This window comes from Xiphias gladius, chromosome 11 (assembly GCF_016859285.1).
Source record: "Xiphias gladius isolate SHS-SW01 ecotype Sanya breed wild chromosome 11, ASM1685928v1, whole genome shotgun sequence".
Taxonomy (NCBI): Eukaryota; Metazoa; Chordata; class Actinopteri; order Istiophoriformes; family Xiphiidae; genus Xiphias; species Xiphias gladius.
The window spans coordinates 17,072,623-17,091,059 of record NC_053410.1 but is presented as its reverse complement, the minus strand read 5'-3'; the positions used below and the strand labels follow the sequence as shown (position 1 = coordinate 17,091,059).

Here is an 18,437-nt window from a genome sequence, read left to right as displayed (position 1 = left end):
CAGGAGATGGAGAGTGGTGGGGGTGATAGGGTACCAATGTACACACAGCACCTCATCACCACTTCCTCGTCACACAGAGCCAATGTCACATCCATCCCCTGGGATGACTCCGTCACATTCTTCACCCAAATCCAATTTCTCCATGCCCTACTGGGGTATGCTGCAGATGACAGGGATGTGTGACAAACGAGTTCTCAGTGCTAAACTGTCTGCTCCCTGCCAGGCAGCTAAAGCAAAGAGCTGCGTTTGGAAACTGTTAGAAGATGCCTGGAAAAATGGAGCAACCGTTCAAACTCCTGATACTTGAGAAATGTTTGTCACTGTAATATTAGCAAGCACTTAGACCCAACAAGAGCATGTCTTAGCTGCCTTTAACTTATTCTCTATATGTAAGCATGCTTCATAATGTTCACAAATTAACAGTCACTGTCTGTTGTTTACAGCTGTGTGTTTACAATGGGAAGATGGGACGTGAAAATCATTACCGCCAAACAATGAGTGACAGATCTGAGTGCTGCACTGTGTAGAATTCCTGCTCCAGCATAAACCCTACTCCTTTTAAAATACCTCAGTCTGAAACAGGATCCATCGTAGTCTTGAAAAAAAAAATGCTCAAGGTAAAAAGGAAACAAAACAAAAGGAGAAACGTCTAACACTGCACTGATGATGACAAGAATGTGTTTGCTGCTCTTTGAAAGGGTACAGCACTGTGTTCACATCGGTTTGTTAATTACTAACTAATAAACAGTATGGGGTCTGGTAAATTGACTGCCATTATTATAAAAACAAATGCCTACTTAGAATCAAGGTGAGAAGAAAGTAATGGTGTGATAATACCTTTTGAAACACCTCATATAAATAAAGAACATTTTACTCATATGAATAATCTTTTCAGACTGAATAGATGCAGAAAATTAATCACAACTGGAGAAAATATTGCATTTCATCCAAGATGTCTCCTCTGCTGAGATTCATATGAGAGGCTGTCTAAAATGCCATAAAAAAGAAATGTCCAGATAGATATGAAAATATGGAAAATGACATGTGAGGGAATCATTACCTAATGCAAAGTGAGCACCTGTCAAAAATCCAATCCTGGAAGCCCAGTCATTTTTACGGGCACTCCCGTGTTTCATATCAAAATAAATTGAGAGGATTAAAGCTGGAGTTTCTGTCTGTGCCAACCCAGCAGGAGGCTGTCAGAGGGGAGATGGAGCATACCAAACTAAACCAAGCATTAATTTTCTGTCTTGTAAAACACAATACAACATTGTTTTCAGATTTTCACAGGAAAATGGGGGGGGGGGCATTCAGAGAAGTGACAAATATGGCTGTGCTACTAACAAGGGGTAGTAATGACAGACAGGCACACAGTTCTTCCTCCATACGCCCCCAAGGAGAACAGGCTCTGCAAGAAGGGAGAGCTGTCAGCCTCATGTCACTGGATTGCGATGTCCCACAGTGTCAGGGCACCAGGCACAATCCAATTCAAAATTTGCCTGAAAACGAATGATAAAGGCTTTTGGAAAATGTATGTTCAACATCCACAATAAACAGGATGAAATGGCTCTGAGATATCATAAATAATTCAAAGCTTCTCATGTCTTCCTCACCGCAGCCATCTCTGAGTATCTTAATATACACAATCCAAGAAATAGATTCACTGGCTATTAAATGTGTGAAAACAATCTGCCATCGGAGGGGATTTCTAGACACAGGGAAACTATACTCTGGCTATACAGAAAGAAACAGCATCATCATTGGCCAACTTATAATCTGCTTCTCTGTGACAGAAACAGCTACAAAATGTGAGCAAAGACAGAAAATTGATCAGTGTATCTGTTCAGAGAGGTGGAATCTGCAACTTCAGCTACTGTTGTGAAGGAATACACGATGTGTATACACGAATACACGAATACAAGATGGTAAAATTTTAGTACGTGCGAATTAGGTTTCTCAGCCCACTGAGACTATTACAGGAGAATTACCATTTAGTTTAATGATTTACAAGTTAATCTTCAGTCTTTGGTCATTGCAGCGCTATCAAGGTCTTTCAACAAGAACTATTATCAGAGGATGTAGAAACTGGAAACCAAAAGCCCAGGTGTACAGCTTAAAAATAGTCCTGTATGAGACTAATTAAATGTTTCCTTTAGGTTTGTGCACTTCAACAAATTTGATTGTTTATTTCACTCCTAGCCAAACCTCTGTTCCACAACATGTGCCTATATCCCCAGATAATCAACCCCCAGTACGCTTACAGTCACATTTTCCATGTTTTTCAACCAGTTTTCTGCGCATCTGTGTACACCGCTTAAGGGCGTGACACAACCAGTTCTTTCTAATTTGTGACTATATTCACGTTTGGTGAATGGTGACTAACACACAGTGTGCTGTCAAAGGGCATGGCTAAACCGTGTTTTAATGCTAAAATTCAGCCATATTCCCCTTTAAGGGCATTTCACAATTATGCAATAACATTCTGCACCTCTTGGCTTTTGCTTCGGACCAATGGAAAATGGTTTTATGCTCTGAAAAGCAAAAGATGCGCTAAAAGAACTAGTTTTTCTACAGTTATACCAATTTATATAATGTTTTGATGTATTCTATTGTTGTGGTCTATGTTTTGGAACAAGATACTGTACACCTATTGTAGATACTGGCAATAATACATTGCAACATTATTGATTCATACCTTCAATGAATGGAAAAAAAAAAAAAAAAAAAATTGGGCTAGGTCTCTGCTTACATGTGCATAGGTCAGAAAAGCTGTATGTGTATGTGTGTCTGGCACATGTGGTGTACTTCTGTGTTGATCTATATACTGATCTTCAGTATCTATCTTTATTCATCACAGGTGTGTGTAACCACTGTCCATGCGAATTAATGCAGGTGGTGTCAGTGCTGGAATCCAGCATGTCACATCTCATTAGGGAATACGTGCATGTGCAGCAACGCACCTACTACACCATCTGGGAGGCTGCCTCGGCCTCACACTGCAAGACTAATATTTGGGCTAATTAGCAACTGGAGGAACAATGAACGGGAAGACATTTGGGATGTAAGGGGGAAAATTGCTTTGTCTGCTTAATTAAAATCTCTCAAAATAGGGCGATAGCTCCATGCTCTCCTCTGAAACTCCACCTCCTGTTCCTTCCACTCGTTGTTGTCCTCCTCCTCCTCCGCCATATGCAGTAGCTATATTTTGCCACCGGGTGGTACACCATGCATGGATAAGTGAGAGCTGGGGTAATTCTTTTGACAGCTCCTCGGCCTGCTGGTGGCTGCTTCATCCTACCAGTGCAGAGGCAATCTGGAGCCATCAAAACAGCTGGCAACACGCCGGGGCCATTCCCCCGTACCACTGCTCCCACTCACACTCTCGCCGATGCCAGTATCATATAAACAGCGCAGGGAACAGCCAGAAAAAAAAGAGAGTTGGACAGAGGAGCCGAGAAGGCAGAAGATGCTCGAGAAGAAGAGAGGTTGTCAGCGTTTCCCATTCATTGGCTCTACGTGGGCAGCCTGCCCAGGTAGATTAAGAGCCGCCCAGGTAGATAAAATCACTTGGGTTAATCTTACTTTAGAACAACTTATTTCAAACTAACTAATTTTTGGCTACACACCTGTCTGCGTTGTGTGCGCTCCAGTAATTGAGTGGGGACTAGAGGCTTCTCTGTGGGCAGCCGCCTAGCTGGCATCTACAGATAGTCTGCATGTCAGGTGTTTAGGGAACACCATCAAATTGCAGCGTCTACTGATAGTTTACATGTGAGACATTTAGGTGACATCTGGATATTGTAGCTACAGAAAATAACCTAGGCTACACTCTAAACTCCTCTAAACTGCATGAGTCTCTGCAAGCACATTGGTCACACACCACGCCACCCATCACCACAAGTAAATTCTCAACCTGTTGCAAACATTGAGGTCATAGTGGCAGTGACCTTTGCAACAGGCAGCACTTCTTATGAGGTTGTTTCAAACACGGAGACGCAGGTATTCTCCTTTTGTTTTCGGTTGAAGTCAGAGTGGATTATAACTTTTTGAATTCAAGAACACTCTTCGGATAAGTAATTATCTTCCTGAAGTGACAAGAACTGTGTCCGGTGCCTACTCCACCTCCCTCATGTACTATGCCCTAATTCCTGTCAACTCATTAGCTAGAACGGGAATGCATATGTGGAAAAATCAGAGCAGCACAGAGCCAACCTTAACTGACACATTCATCAGAGATAGAGGAGATTTAGATTTTCTCTTGCGTGTACTCTTTTAGTTTAAATATTAATTTCCTGTGTTAGCATTAACTACATTTCTGCATTCATAAGACCGGTCACATTTCATTACACATTCACGACTGACTGCATTCATAACAGTAAACAGGAAATGCAAAATCCTTCTGGTATCATCTGCTTTTGTGTTATTTTTGCTTCCGTTTGACTCAGCAGATCTCTATCAGCATCAAGCCGTCACTTTAGCATGTCATCAGTCAGATATATTCCGCATCCCAATTACAGGCTATTTAGGCAACAGCATGTTATAAGGTGAATGACTTAAGCGCACAGGAGAAGCACGAGCACACGTAGAGATGACACATTTAACTGCGTGGGATGTAATACATTCCAACTAGAGTTCTTTTTGGTTTTTTTCCCCCATTGAGAACCTGTTCCGGCTGTCGTTCCTGTGCAGATGCATCACACTGTGATAACGGTGTCACATGCTTGGGCTCTTTTTGACGTTTGCCTTGGTTAAGCATATGTTAACTGTTTGTTGCTCATTGGCTGCTTTCGCTCCATTGAGATTTCATGATGAAAATTCTGTAAACACTGCACCAACGTAAATACTTTACTACTTGAAAAGTACAAGAGATATAAAATATATAATATATTGTAAACAATGGTTGAGGATAAATTTTGTGTTGTATATGATGTGTATATGATATTTATTATAAATTCACAGTAGCTTTACATACAGTGAATATTCAGTGTTTGATGCACTTATTAATTCATGACTCCAAAAAAAAAAAAACACATCAGTATGCCACTCATCTGTGATTATTCAAAAAACTATTGAATAAAATGCTCAGACTTTCAACTGATTTTCATTACTCCCAAATCCTGGGCTATTAATATAAATTAATATTGCGAATCTCTTTGGTGAATGATCTATACATTCAACATACAGTATTTATTCATTCAGTCTGCTTATGTAAATAACTGTGAAATTCCAATTTTAGAATAATTGCCTCAGAGCAGACTATATTAGCAAGTGTAGGATTTGGCTTCCTCACACAGCTGGTCGTTGTTTTAATCAGACCAGATTTCAATCACAGGGGTCAAAGGGCATTTCTCTGGTCACCAGGCCAACAAGGTGATGCTGAACAGGCAGAAAGAGGGTCTGTGCTGAGCTTTTCATTTGTAAGCAAAGAAATGTCCTTATGACTGCTTCTTATTTTCAGCTACATTACAGATACAGTAACAACAAAATCCAAGTACAGTAAAGAGCTGCAGTGGAGTGTTATTGCCAGGTTAGCAAAACTTAACTTAAAGCAAATGCAGCTCTTACTATAGAGAAACACATAAACAACTAGTTGTTATAAAGCCATAAGTTATAACTCTACCAAAATGAAACTCTGCTGAGGAATTTGAGAAGATTGTGTTCTTTTTACTTTAGTACAAACATTTATAAAAACTGTGCTTTCCATGTAATAAACTACTGCAGAGTCAGGTATGTTCCAGCGAACACATGGAGCTATTTGAGCTCAGTGTGTGACACTCACTTCTCCTATTTCTCATCTCTGAAGGCGAGAGGGATGAGTATTCTGCACTAGGTTTGGTCATTGGTGGTGACCAAAAAGTGGTTTGATGGGCCAAATGGTTAGCAGAAGACAGCCAATTTACAGGCTAGTGTGCATGGTGGACGTGACCAGGAGCGCCTGAGTGGTGCATCAGTCACCTGCCACTCAACGTGGTCCAACAACAGCCAGTCAACACTTTATGTACAGTACCCTGACTCGTTCTGTCTGCCTCTCTCTGGCTGTCTATCTCCACATGCACACTTCCTTTCCTGTCTTACATTACTTTCAGTTGGAGAGTTACTGAAGTTTCAACCATCAGCCTAGATAAAAAGACCACCCACAGGCTTTTTGTCTGGTGATGCTGCTCGACCTGAACTCAAAAGGAGGTCCCTTTCAGACAAAGAATACTAAATCTATAGCGGACATAATTAAAACCATTCTTTTACTGGTTGTCTTTGATGTCAATTATATTCACACTTCGCTTACCTCAGAAGACAATGCATCCTGAGGAATAAATGTGCCACTGAGCAACATCGTCAACATTTCACACACACAAATCGAGATAATGCCTAACAGAAAGAATGGCGTGCTTCCAAACAGCTGGGTAGACAAAATGAAACAAAAATAAAGTCCTACCTCTTTCACAGGAGCGTCCCAGGTATCCAGTCCCAGAGCAATCACACACATAGCGGTTCCAGCCCTCTCTACAGATCCCATTGTTTTGGCAGGGGTTGCTCAAACACTGTTTGGGAGGCTCCTTAGAACACGAAGGCTTCACCCCGGCAGCCTTCTGGATCTCAGCCAGACGCCGGACATCCTTACTCTGTCCATCTATGAATAGATCCCTGATGCAGCCCACGTAGCCGTAGTTGAGCAGTGCTGTCCACACCTCAGTGGGGAAGACCAGCCCCATTTTGTTCTCTGGCAGACCCCCAAGGTAGAGATTGTCGTCCAAGTCCAGGATTTCACTTTCTCCAGGGGCTGTGTAGGCAGTACGGAGGGTGTTGATCGAGATGGTACCTAAAAATAGGACGCAGCAGGAAAAGTTTACCTTTTCTTTTTGAACTACTATGAGATTATTCACCAGATTAACACCTATTGATGACTGTAGATGCCAAAAGACACTATCGACCCTGCAGAAACATGAACATGCAGAGAAGATCAATTTAAGGATGGTTTGATGAAGAAATTAGCTTAATTAGTGTTATCCATCTGGTCAGGGTCAGGATTTTCTTCGTTTAGAATGACTGATGAGTGTTGATAAGAAACATTAATCACAGGACAGTAGTCTATTAGTAGCCTAATCTGGGATCCCTAAGAGTATCCTCTCCATTTTCCTTGGATTCCCATAATAAATCTCCTTTATCTATAAAGTAGTGGTCATAAAAAAGAAAGGATGGGGGAAAAGAAAAATCATTGCCCCCTCTATCATTTCAGCCAACAAAACAAAAAAACAACAACAACAAAAAAAAACATCAGCCATCTTTTTGAACTTGATTAACGGACTGCAGGCTATTTTTTTCACCCTGTCTCTCCTTCTGTTTGCCTCTACAACACATAAACCTGCAATGAGAGTTTGTGTGTTCACCCACCATGATTTATCGCTCTCATTCAGGTTTAATTCTCGATCTGGAGCACGGTAAACAACAGCGGACATGACTGGACTGTAAAGCTGTGGAAAAGGAAAGTCTTACTGTGGGACTCAGACCAGGTGATTAATTTGTATATGGATCTGTTACTCTGAGTGCAGGAGCCATTGTGGATCTTTAATTAATGGTGGCTGCGTCCACTGCTCGCATCCTGTACCAGTAATCTATATACCATGCTGCTGAGGAGCCACGCAGGCCACTGCCTGGGGAGCGTGGCAGAGAAATGGCAGGCCAAGGATGCTCAAAAATAAAATTGCCATGGAGTCATAATTTGCATTTTGAGTGGCAGATGCATGCCATGGCAGATATGAAGGAGCTATTAGCTGATTGCCTTGGGCTAAATGGCAGAGTTCTAACTGCTTGTATGTGGAAGAGAAGCGCAGCTTTTAAGTTACTTTTCTAGTCAAAGTGTTTATGTTGGGAAACAAGCCCTAAGCCACACATGAATTTTCAGCAGGGCTGCCTGAGACATATAAGACTTTAAATGGGACCTTCACATTTCATTACAGCTACCATTAGCATGCATGAATGTACATATCACAATTAATTATATGTATGATAAATATCTATATATCGTTTTCCAATGAAAGCAAAAATTCTTTGTGTTTTGCTTGCCTTTGTGCTTTGTAAATCTAAAGAGAGGCTGCCACAACAGTAAAAATGTTTAAATCAGTGTATAAGCTAAAAATAATCTTGGCTGTGTATATTTTTTATTGCCAAGGTGAGCCAGCCTTCTTGCAAACATGCTTGTGAGAGACAGCTAAGGACCTAGTGCACAATGATTAACCTGGTCCCACTAACACGTTCCAGCTCTTTTCTCAGGGTCTTGGCCCCAGGCATCTGTTCCAGCACTTTCCCGCTGCCACCCACTGCCCCGGCTCTCTCCAGCCACAGCTGTTGTGACTTCCAAGCTTTGCACACTTGGCAAGGGCCACCCGTCACGCAGCCAGAACAGCTCCCTTCAGGTTATAGCTAACGAGCTCACTACATCAAACTCATTAGCAAGGAAACTTTTCTCGGAGCAGAGCAGGTGCCTGGCTGAAGAATGATGGTCAGCATGAATCGTGATGGAAATATATACATTCCAGTTAATGCAAAACATTTACTGTCAGATCTGAGATTATGACAGGTGGAAGCTTTTGAATGAAATATGTTTGATTTGTAAATTACTCTGTGAATTATACATTCACAAAGTAAATACTTCAGGAGTAATTATCTAATGGCTTCCTCTAATGGTATCTATACTTATGTCTTCCAACAGCTGTAAACAGCAAACAAGGATGCTCTAAGTCTACAAGCATGTCTGTCTAATTTAATGTAAGTGCAAGACAAGAGAAGGATGTCAGAATCTCTCAGGCATCTGCTTAGAGTACTCTGCTCAATTGTCAAAGTCCTGTAAGGAAGTGTTTAAACACAGTCAAACTAATTTAAGTCAGAAGGCACTATACACTCCCATGGGGAAACGTGCCATCACCAGGCTTGCAGCATGGGAAACATAACACACATGCAAACACTGCAGGACCGCCTATGTTTGGAACATTAGTCACAGCCAAAAGGGGAAGGGGGTGTGTCCCTATGAATGCTACTGAGCATAAAAGAGGAGGAGATGGAAGCAGAACAAGATGGGGACATAGAGATAGAGATGTCTGGAGAGAGGATGAGGGAGGCCAATATGATGAGAGATAAGAAAGCAGATGAGGAAACACAGCAGCAAATAATATCTTGAGAAGCAAGTACAGGATGTGCAGTACAGGAGAGTTGATCAAAATGATGACAGAGGCAATAAATGATGATGAATAATGATGACAAAGATCAGCATTCCATCACACTTTGACCATATTTCTCTCTCTCCTTCTCTCTTTTTCTATGGGCTGACCTGTAAGTGGTACTCCATCATCAAACCTCAAGGCAGGGGTCCAAATGACAGCTAAGATCTCTCTCACACTTTCTGCATCAGCAGCCCGGCTCAACTTGGCATGATGTCCCCTAACCCCACTCACACATCCCAAAAACATGTTAGACAGGGGATTACTACAATCCAGTTAGGGCGATACGGCCAAATCTCTCTATGTGATTGGATTCTCTGTAGAGAGAGAGTAGCTTGCGAGTGGGCTGTGAGGATGGGGGATGTGTTGTCTTTACATGTGTGTACATGCAAGCAGGTGTTTGTGTACTGTACACATGTGCATGCTTATGTGAAGTAGTGGTGAGCGTGCCTGGGCAGGAAATGGGTCTACAACAGACCAATTTCCGTGTCATGTCTCTGATGAGTGACCCACGGCACTCCCAGCCCAGAAGCCCTCACTTAAAAGCCAAGTGTCTCTTCGCGACTCTAATGCATTGAGGTTAGAAGATGCTGCCTGAGAGTGAGACTCCATTTACAGGCTCGCTTCCTGCAGGAAGAGCCTACTAAACTAAATAGGGCAAGGATCATTATCCGCCATTGTCATGGCTGCAGGAAGTGCTGCATATGGAGGACCTGACTGCAGATAATTACATCTGATTTGCTTGGTGGTGTGTATTAATGAAACATTTGACATACAGATGAAAAGCAGATCTTACCATATGTTTCATGACCCACGCTCTCAGGGGACTACTGAAGTATTTTCTTATGTTTTAAAATTACCTTAACTCTATAAAATATTAAAAAGTATAACAAAACGTTGCCTAAGTGTATAATAGTCAAAATTAGTCAGGCTGGCATTATGTCAAAAAAGGGACACTATTTTTTACTGAGCATCACATGCGGACTGAATATTATGTTGGCAGGGATTTATTATGTTCATTTAGGCTCCAGTTAAGTTAACAAATTGTTAACAGTATGTCACAGCATATAATTCAAACATAAATATTCTCATATGCTTTTAGAAAATATATATCTAAAGGGAATCCCAATTTCTTTATTTCACAAAGCTCTACATTAGCTCTGCTTTTATCCACATATCAATGTGTCCATAATTTATGGAAAATAAATATAAAAAGCTGAATTTAGAAAAACTATTGTGAAAGTTTTTATAGCACTCTGTTTGCACAAATCCGCTATTTAATGCATCATTAAAATTACATGTATCCTGTGGGAATGGTATTCACATGAGGCCTATTCAGTACAAAAATTCCATTGCTTCCAGTGCAAACATCATTGCACACCGCAAAAGATAGTGCTTTGTGCAGTTCACGTAAATCTCGAGATGTAAGATTTTAGATTTAGTAGGATTGCATACTTATAGGATTCCCTGCATTTGGCTTAAATTTAAAGGGTGAGCAAAGATAAAATAGCTCTGGAAAATCTGAAAATTGCTCTGTTATTTGAAGCACTGTGTCCGAGTGCAATGTGTCTAGTCGTTCTTGCCGTTTTATGACTCTTCTCACATGGGAAGTCATCATTTTGCAGAGACCTTTTTATGTCCCCTTTACACTCCAGTACCTAAGTGTTGATGCCTTAGACTTGAGGAGAGGAGGAATAGTTATTCTGAAATGTCATTAGTGCACCGCTCAGCACAGTGCAGTAACTGTCTCAGTCCTGGGAGAGACCACCTCCTGTTTCCATGGAAACTTAGGCAGGGTAGACAGAGCGAATGGCGAGTAGAGAGAGCTCGACTAACAAAAAAAGATGTTTGACAGCTTTTGTGTGTGCATGTGTGAGTTAGTGTGTATATGTTAGTGCATGTTTGTACGGTAAGTATGTGGGGGTGGATGATGGGGGTTACTAGACAGATAATGAACACAATGTAATTTAGCAAGACATCATTTCTTATAGTTCGGTCTAGCATAACTAAATATTGTAGGTTTATGTTATTTGAGAAGTCACCCAAAGCTTTTCCCCCACTCTTATACTAAGCAGACGCCACTTATTGCAATGTTATTGTATAGGTATTAAGCCACCTCAACCAGAACTGACTTTTTATATAATTTTACAAATAGATAGGAAAACCAGCAAAACTTGAAACACCAAAGAACATGAATGGGCTCTATCGCTTTTTTAACAGTCTATACTGTACAGCTCAATGTAGACCACAACCCAGTATTGCTTTGGGGGGTAATGAAACAGTTAATCTAATTTCCACCTCTTGAGAGTGGAAAACATGGTCAAGGGGTATATCTAATTTGCAGCATGACATTGCAAGGCCTTGGCTCTAAGCACACACTAACAAATTGCTGCTTAGATAAGCAAATCAACAGGGACCAGAACAGAGCAACCCAGGGCTTAGAGGACACACTGGGAGATGGGGCAAAGTTATTTGGTGGCAAAAACAGCATGTGTCCGGAATCCTGACATATGACACACAGAAAAGTCTCCTGTGACCCTACAGTAGTATTTTTGTCGCAGTTAAGTAAATTATCCACATGGTGCACAGCAGATCTTCTGCTTAATGTTTTATTGTATGTATGTATTCTATGATAATCATCCAGACTACAGACTAGTCATCATCATATCAACAAACGTGTAAATATTTATGTAAAAAGTGGCCCAGGGAGCCTAACACACTGCAGCTAAAGAAAACACATGCATATATGCTGTCAAATTGGCAAAGATTTTTTCTTCATTTGCTTGTGTTTTGTCCATTTGCATGTGTTTTTTTTGAGTTGCAATGAGTTGAGCTCTCGGCCATCGTAGATGTAACAAGAGTCCACAGTTCCCTGTTACATGTCCTTGAAGATGGTATATGATAATGGACTTGAAAGTTACCTGATCTGCCATCTCGCTGGAAATCCACATGGTACCACTCGCCATCATTGACTTTCTTATTGATTGCCTTGGTCTTTGTGGTTCCTGAGCCCATGTCCAGCAACAGGTACAGATGGCCATCCAGCATCTCAATGGCAAAGAAGTCCACCTTGAGAGTCTGGGGACTCTTGGAATCCTTTGGCTGCTGCTTGGGCTTACCATGGCTGAAGAGGAGAAGGCCGTTGGGCTCTGTGGTGCGGAAGTCAAAGGAGATGGAGCCTGTCTTCTTAGCGTTCCACTTGCTGAGGATGATAAAAGACTCTGGCGTCTCGAATGTGATGGGGTCCAGAGTTGCCACATTCTCACACTTAAAGGCCACGGTACCATGGATCTTCATCTTGGGATCACCCTGCCTGGCTAGCCGGGACAGCTCAAGTCTCACGTCATTGTTTTTGTACACAACCTAAATTGGGAGTAGAGAAAGAAAGACAATTTTACAGTCATACATACAGTAGCATATCTCACCTACAAAGTGAAATACTGATTTCTATTGCTGTTTGCAGAATCTAAATGTTACAGGCAATCTATCAAAAACATTTTATAATCATATTAATATTTTCATGTCATGTTAACCTAAGCTTCACTGACCAATGAAATGGAAACATTTCCTAAACTCTAAAACTTATCACTCAGGAATGAGACGAAAAGTGGTTTATCAAAAGACATTTTTGTGCAGATACAACAAAACTGTCCTCGTTGTTCAGGACTGAATCGCATCTTGGCAGTGTGAACTTACAGTGGCCAAGCATAGAACCATATATTAAAGCACCAGTTAAAGCCCTTTTGGTCAATGCTCTTGGGTCGTCAATTGCCATGGGTCATTGAAGCTCCCGGTCCGAATTGTGCCAGGGAGCTTGGACCCCATTATATTTGCCTGCAAGTCTAGTTCTTATGTATAATTGCTTTGTAAAATGAATGAGCTGGATATGAAAAACAAGTTGTCCATGTGGCACTGCACCCCATTAGGACAGCATTTCATAAGCAGGGTTTGCATAGCTCAACCCTTGATTATCTTTGCCACGCTCCACCTACATATTTTTTTCAGTTTTTAAATTATTTATTTGTTTATTTAGTAATTTAACGAGTGGTTGATGATATCACTTTCTAATTGTTGAAAGCTGGGGTTGATGGGTGCCTTGTTTGTTTGAAGATGCATATTTGTCTGCCTGGGGGCTTCAACAAGTTGGTTTACTGGTTTGACCTGTTATAGATTGTTATTTTTCTGAGAGACACATATATACTATTTAACAATTGTGAGTAGGGTAGTGAGTAGTTTGCCTGAAGATCTGATTGATCGAACTGTTGTACAATTATAGTCAATAGAACATGCGTACTTTTGACTTGTCAGTGTTCCCCAAATCTCACTCATTCCACCGTGTTTTCTTTCCTGCCTAATTGAAGCCTTTACAACTAATGCATACATTCCTTTGTCTAGGTGAAGTGTAAATAGTTGAGACATACATTTTTGACATTGAGCTCTATGGTCGACTAAAGAAAGGGACAGTCTGAATTTAAATGGCAACAGTGATAATAGCTGGAGAAAATGATTCCATCCATGGCAAGCGATAAATCTAAACTGCCGCCTTGATTGCAGGTGTGGAGTAAAATGCTGATTAAGAGCCTATGATTAGAATAAAAGTGGGCAGACGATGGATATGCCTCTCTAAAGCAATTTAAAAATGAGTGCACTTGAGCCTACACATACACATTACAGATTTCAGTATACTGTACATATTTTAGAAAACTCATGAAATGCAGAAATCGACATATATTTAAGCAGAGTCCGTCATATTAGTACCAGTTCAGATTTTCAGATACTGTAAATGAGATCGGGTGCTTACCTAAATGAAGCATATTAATGTCGTGACCTTTGAGGTGCCAAGTGCTGTAGAGTTCAGGTGCACAAGTGACGGACAGTTGCAGCCCATTACAAAAACTGCCCCATAATGTCATTAAACTACCAATTAACCATGGATTAGGATCATTATTATATGGTACAGTGCAAATATCAACTGGCATACTAACTCCATTTCCTGTTTCATAGTTTTATAAAGAAAGTATAAGAAGCATATCAAATTCTGCTCTAAACAGTGTAGAAAGCTGCTGCTGAAGTAAATCCTCAAAATACTGATCAAGTCATAGAAGTAGCTACAATGCGTGTAGGGTGGCCACTGCTTGCCGCATTGTAGAAAATCAAACAGGAGTGCTACTGTAATTGGCAGCAATCTTACAAAAATTAAAGACAGCCATTACTTTGTCATTATCCAATTTCCATAGTGAAAGAATATCTGGTGTAAGTGCAGCTTGAATAGCAAGGATCCCTCTTTCTAGTTACATCCAATTTCCACTTGAGAAACCAATTAACATTTTGGTGAATGTCAAAATGTTTTCATTAAAACATCAGTGTGGTCATAATATTTAAAAAAAAATACCTCACCACCAAAACACACACACACACACACACACACACACACACACGCACATTAGAAGAATTTTAATATAATCTGTCGATGAAGTAGTAAAGCAAATATTATGAAGACAACTCGGACCTTAAACACAAAGCTGTCAAGTGCACCAAGCAGAGGGATAAAGGAGCAACTAATATTTAACAACAACCTCCGGGGGCACAAACAGAGTCAGTTCTCTCTTCCACAGTGCTCTGGCACTACTTGCTAATTGGTAGATAAGATTATCAAGTGAAGGATTCCCCCGTTATGGTTACAGCATGCATATGCATTTGCATAACGAAAGCGTCCTAATGGTAAATCTATATCACCTTCATTGGGCCACATCAAATGAGTTACAGCTGTGGAAAACACTGGCCATGTTCTTTATTTGCTGTCATGCTCGGCGTTCACCTGAAAAGGGGACACCTCCGATGGGACTGCATTTGCATGGAGCATTATGTTTATCACTGAGTCAGATCTACTGTGTGTAACTGCTCAGGTAGATGGAGCTCATAGCAGTGCATCAGCATTAGGTAAGCTAAGGCTTAGTTTCTTGTAAATGCTTTGTGACTGACTGTACCAGGCTGCATTTAACTGCAAGGAAAACAGGAAACAGATAATGGCAAGCTTTTATTCTCACATCATTTTCCCTTAAACCGAAATGTACAGTACAGTATGTTCTCAAGTCTGACACAGAGCCAAATGGAACGTCTCAAAGATTTTATAGAAACAGAAGTGTAATAGAAAAGATATTTGACAAGAATCTCCTAACACCAGAAAGAATGTAAAAATGACTAAAGGACTAAATGATGATATCTCTGCCTGCCTGCTGGACTTTAGTCATAGACTAAAGGTGCAACAGATACAGCCAATAAACCCAAATCAATTCTTTATAGTCAAGACACAGGGCACCTTTCAGAGTCAAAGGAGCTTTGGTTTGAGCTATGACTGGTGCTGCACTAGTTGTGCTGCACTAATTTGTCATCAAGCTAAGGCTGTGACAACTGAGCTATTACTGCACCACTGTTTGTTTTGCCATCAGAACCAACAGGCAGGCGTGGCAACTCAGGCTGGAATGTGCACACAAATACTGCAGCAAAGCCACTTGGGAACATGCCATCAATCAGGGTCCACAGCACAATCTGTTAAACCACCGCTCATATGTTATCATGACATACACAGAGGCTGACCTGAGACGGAGCCTCTGTTTAATTTGACAGGCTGGATGAGGTGATGAAGAGAGCTTGTCAATATACTAAAAACATCAGAAATAAATTTAAAGCAAAGTAGATGAAACTAACTATGGATTTTACAGTGTACAGGCTTTGTTTTTGTTTTTTTTAATTTGGTATTGACACCTGCATTTGTGTGGTAAAACTAAATAAGGGATAATAAATGATCCCATGAGCAAATAAAAGATGGGAAATTCTATGTGTCCCAAATCTCCTGGGAATTATTACAGCGCTGCACAATATTTAAAAGTTTTTGAGCAATTCAATACATTGATCCCAGGATAGTGACAGAAGGAATGACAAATCTACAGCAGTGAGGGCAGCTCAGTGGGGTGGATGTCCATGCTTAGGTTGCACCAGTCCCATTCCCATTTCCAAGTAGTTAACTAAGACAGTCTCCTTAAGTACCAGACCTCTAACGAGCTGTACATGGTGTGTGCACATGTGGTCCACACCCTGCCTGCTCATTAAACAGAGCTGTCTCAGCCCTCTCTTGGAGGTTCACTGAGGACGAAGGCCTGCACTTGAGGTGAGAGACACAATGTAGGACACCGAGAGGAGAAAGAGGAGATACAAAAAAAAAAAAAAAAAAGGGAGGGCAATGAGGAAAAGGGGAAACAGCTTTTGAAATTAAAGATAAATGAATAGGTCATTTTACAGGACTATGGAGATTTGTCTGGTAGAGATCTTTATATATCGCTGGTGGCTCCTGAGGAAATGTTTTAGGTCAGAATCCCTATTAACCAATAAAAATAAAATTACTACCACTGAGCTTAAAAGTGAAAGGTGTAATTTATAAACCCTCTGGTTGACAGACTACCTTCCTCTCCCTCTCACCTTATCTCTAAGATTAAAGTATAGACTATATACATATACCTTGAGTACTACAATGCATACATAAAGGTGACAAATTACATACTTTAAGTCATGAAGCCATGAGGCAACCAAGCTACATAATGTGCTGAATTCAGTACATTACCTGACAGCATACACTGTATGTCAAAACAATGATGTACATTTCTGCATCTTGCGTGCTGTTTTTCAGAGGTAAAGGTGAGGGTTTTAGCCCAGGTACCTCATATTGCACATTTCAAGCACTTTGAAGGTACATACAACTATTGACAATGACCGAACATCATATTGGAATAAGGTCAGTCATTAGATAAGTAGTCTAAGATGCTGCATAGTCCCTGGTGGAAGAATAGTGAGGTGTTAAGTGTGTCACCTGGCTGACTGTTCATGAAAATCCAACTGCCTGATCTCAGGATCACTTCTCCTCTTTGAAGTGCACCTGACCGAGCTGTATGAAGCCTGTGGTAAATTCCACTTCGAGACAGAGGTCTTCATGAGTGGCTGCGCGGTACACCATGCAACCGTCGATGTGCATGTGTGTATAACATTATGAGCGTACTGAGGGGGTGGCAGAGGCAAAATAAAGTTTGTGTGAGAACATGTGAGGAAAAGAGGTGAAACAAACTAAAGCAAAGTGTAAAGCATGAGACAGGGTCAGTGTGTGGGTGGAAGGGCTTGTTCTGGAGTCCTAAGGTGAAGCGAGTCATATTCTGTACACCCACCAGCTTCAGAGTGCACACAGAAGTGGTGTTTACCTCCTTGAGGCAGCCCATGAAGTTGTTGCTAACTGGCGATCCAGGCAGGTCAGCTGTGCTAGGACTCCCTCCAACATAGAAAAAGTCATCAGAGCCTAGCATGGTGTAGTCTTCTTGTGTATATCCCGTGGTGGTCAGAATCCCATCCACGGATATTGTTACCTAGACAACAAATCACAGGGAAAGGACAAGCTATACTCAGACAGCCTATATACGGCAATATTACTGCCTTTCCTTCTTTTTGACTATTACAAACTTCCCTATATGTTCTTTTCTGAAACCCATTTTCATGTCTGTTTTCATTGTCTTTTTTCTTGTTTTTTATCATTATTTTGTCCAGTTTGATTAGTTGGAAGACAGCAAGCCTTCAAAGAAATGCTTTTCTAGTTAGAGAGTTAGTGAACTGCCCATACTACAGTGTTAGTATTGCCCCTACTGCAACTTAAAAGTACTTTAGCAGACACAAAAATGGTGTTAGTAGAATGTTATCTAGGTTAGTTTAATTTATTATTTCCATATTAGTGCGTCCAGAAGTTCTACAAAAGAAATCACAACGTGCCACTAGGTTAGAGAGCGAGGACATGCTATGAAAAGCACAGTCACCTTTTAGTATAGGACAATGACCGAGGGTATTAGAGAAAAAAAAATTGTATGCATGCATTTGTCTTTTCTTTTTGTTTAAGAACATACAAAAAGAAAATTTACTCAAGTTCTTGATTGGGATACAGAATCAGTATTTTGCCACAGTGTCAGATGCATGCAAATGCTCATAAACACTGCAAAACCACAGAGAGAAATAAGAAAGCACCACAGAAGCACCAATGACAAACACAGCTCAACTGTCACGATCATGTTGACAAATGGGCAGTGTAACATTTGCAACACATTTTCAAAGTGCATGCCATGCAAAGTGAATGGGGATACAACTGGCTGAGCCAAAGAGCATCAGGCCAGCCAGACAGGAGAGGGTCCTCATTAT

At 40.9% G+C, this 18,437-nt stretch overlaps 1 protein-coding gene across 22 annotated transcripts in view; it reads right to left on the bottom strand.

Annotated features, from left to right (window-relative positions):
* Positions 1-18,437, bottom strand: part of LOC120796508 (neurexin-1a) — a 241,461-nt gene that overhangs the window by 138,021 nt on the left and 85,003 nt on the right. For all 22 annotated transcript variants that reach the window (XM_040139437.1, XM_040139431.1, XM_040139432.1 and 19 more), the window contains 3 exons: positions 17,459-17,620; positions 12,134-12,575; positions 6,434-6,817 (listed from right to left, as the gene is read on the bottom strand). In XM_040139437.1, the coding sequence (XP_039995371.1) occupies positions 6,434-6,817; positions 12,134-12,575; positions 17,459-17,620 (988 nt within the window). The remainder of the gene's footprint in view (positions 1-6,433; positions 6,818-12,133; positions 12,576-17,458; positions 17,621-18,437) is intronic.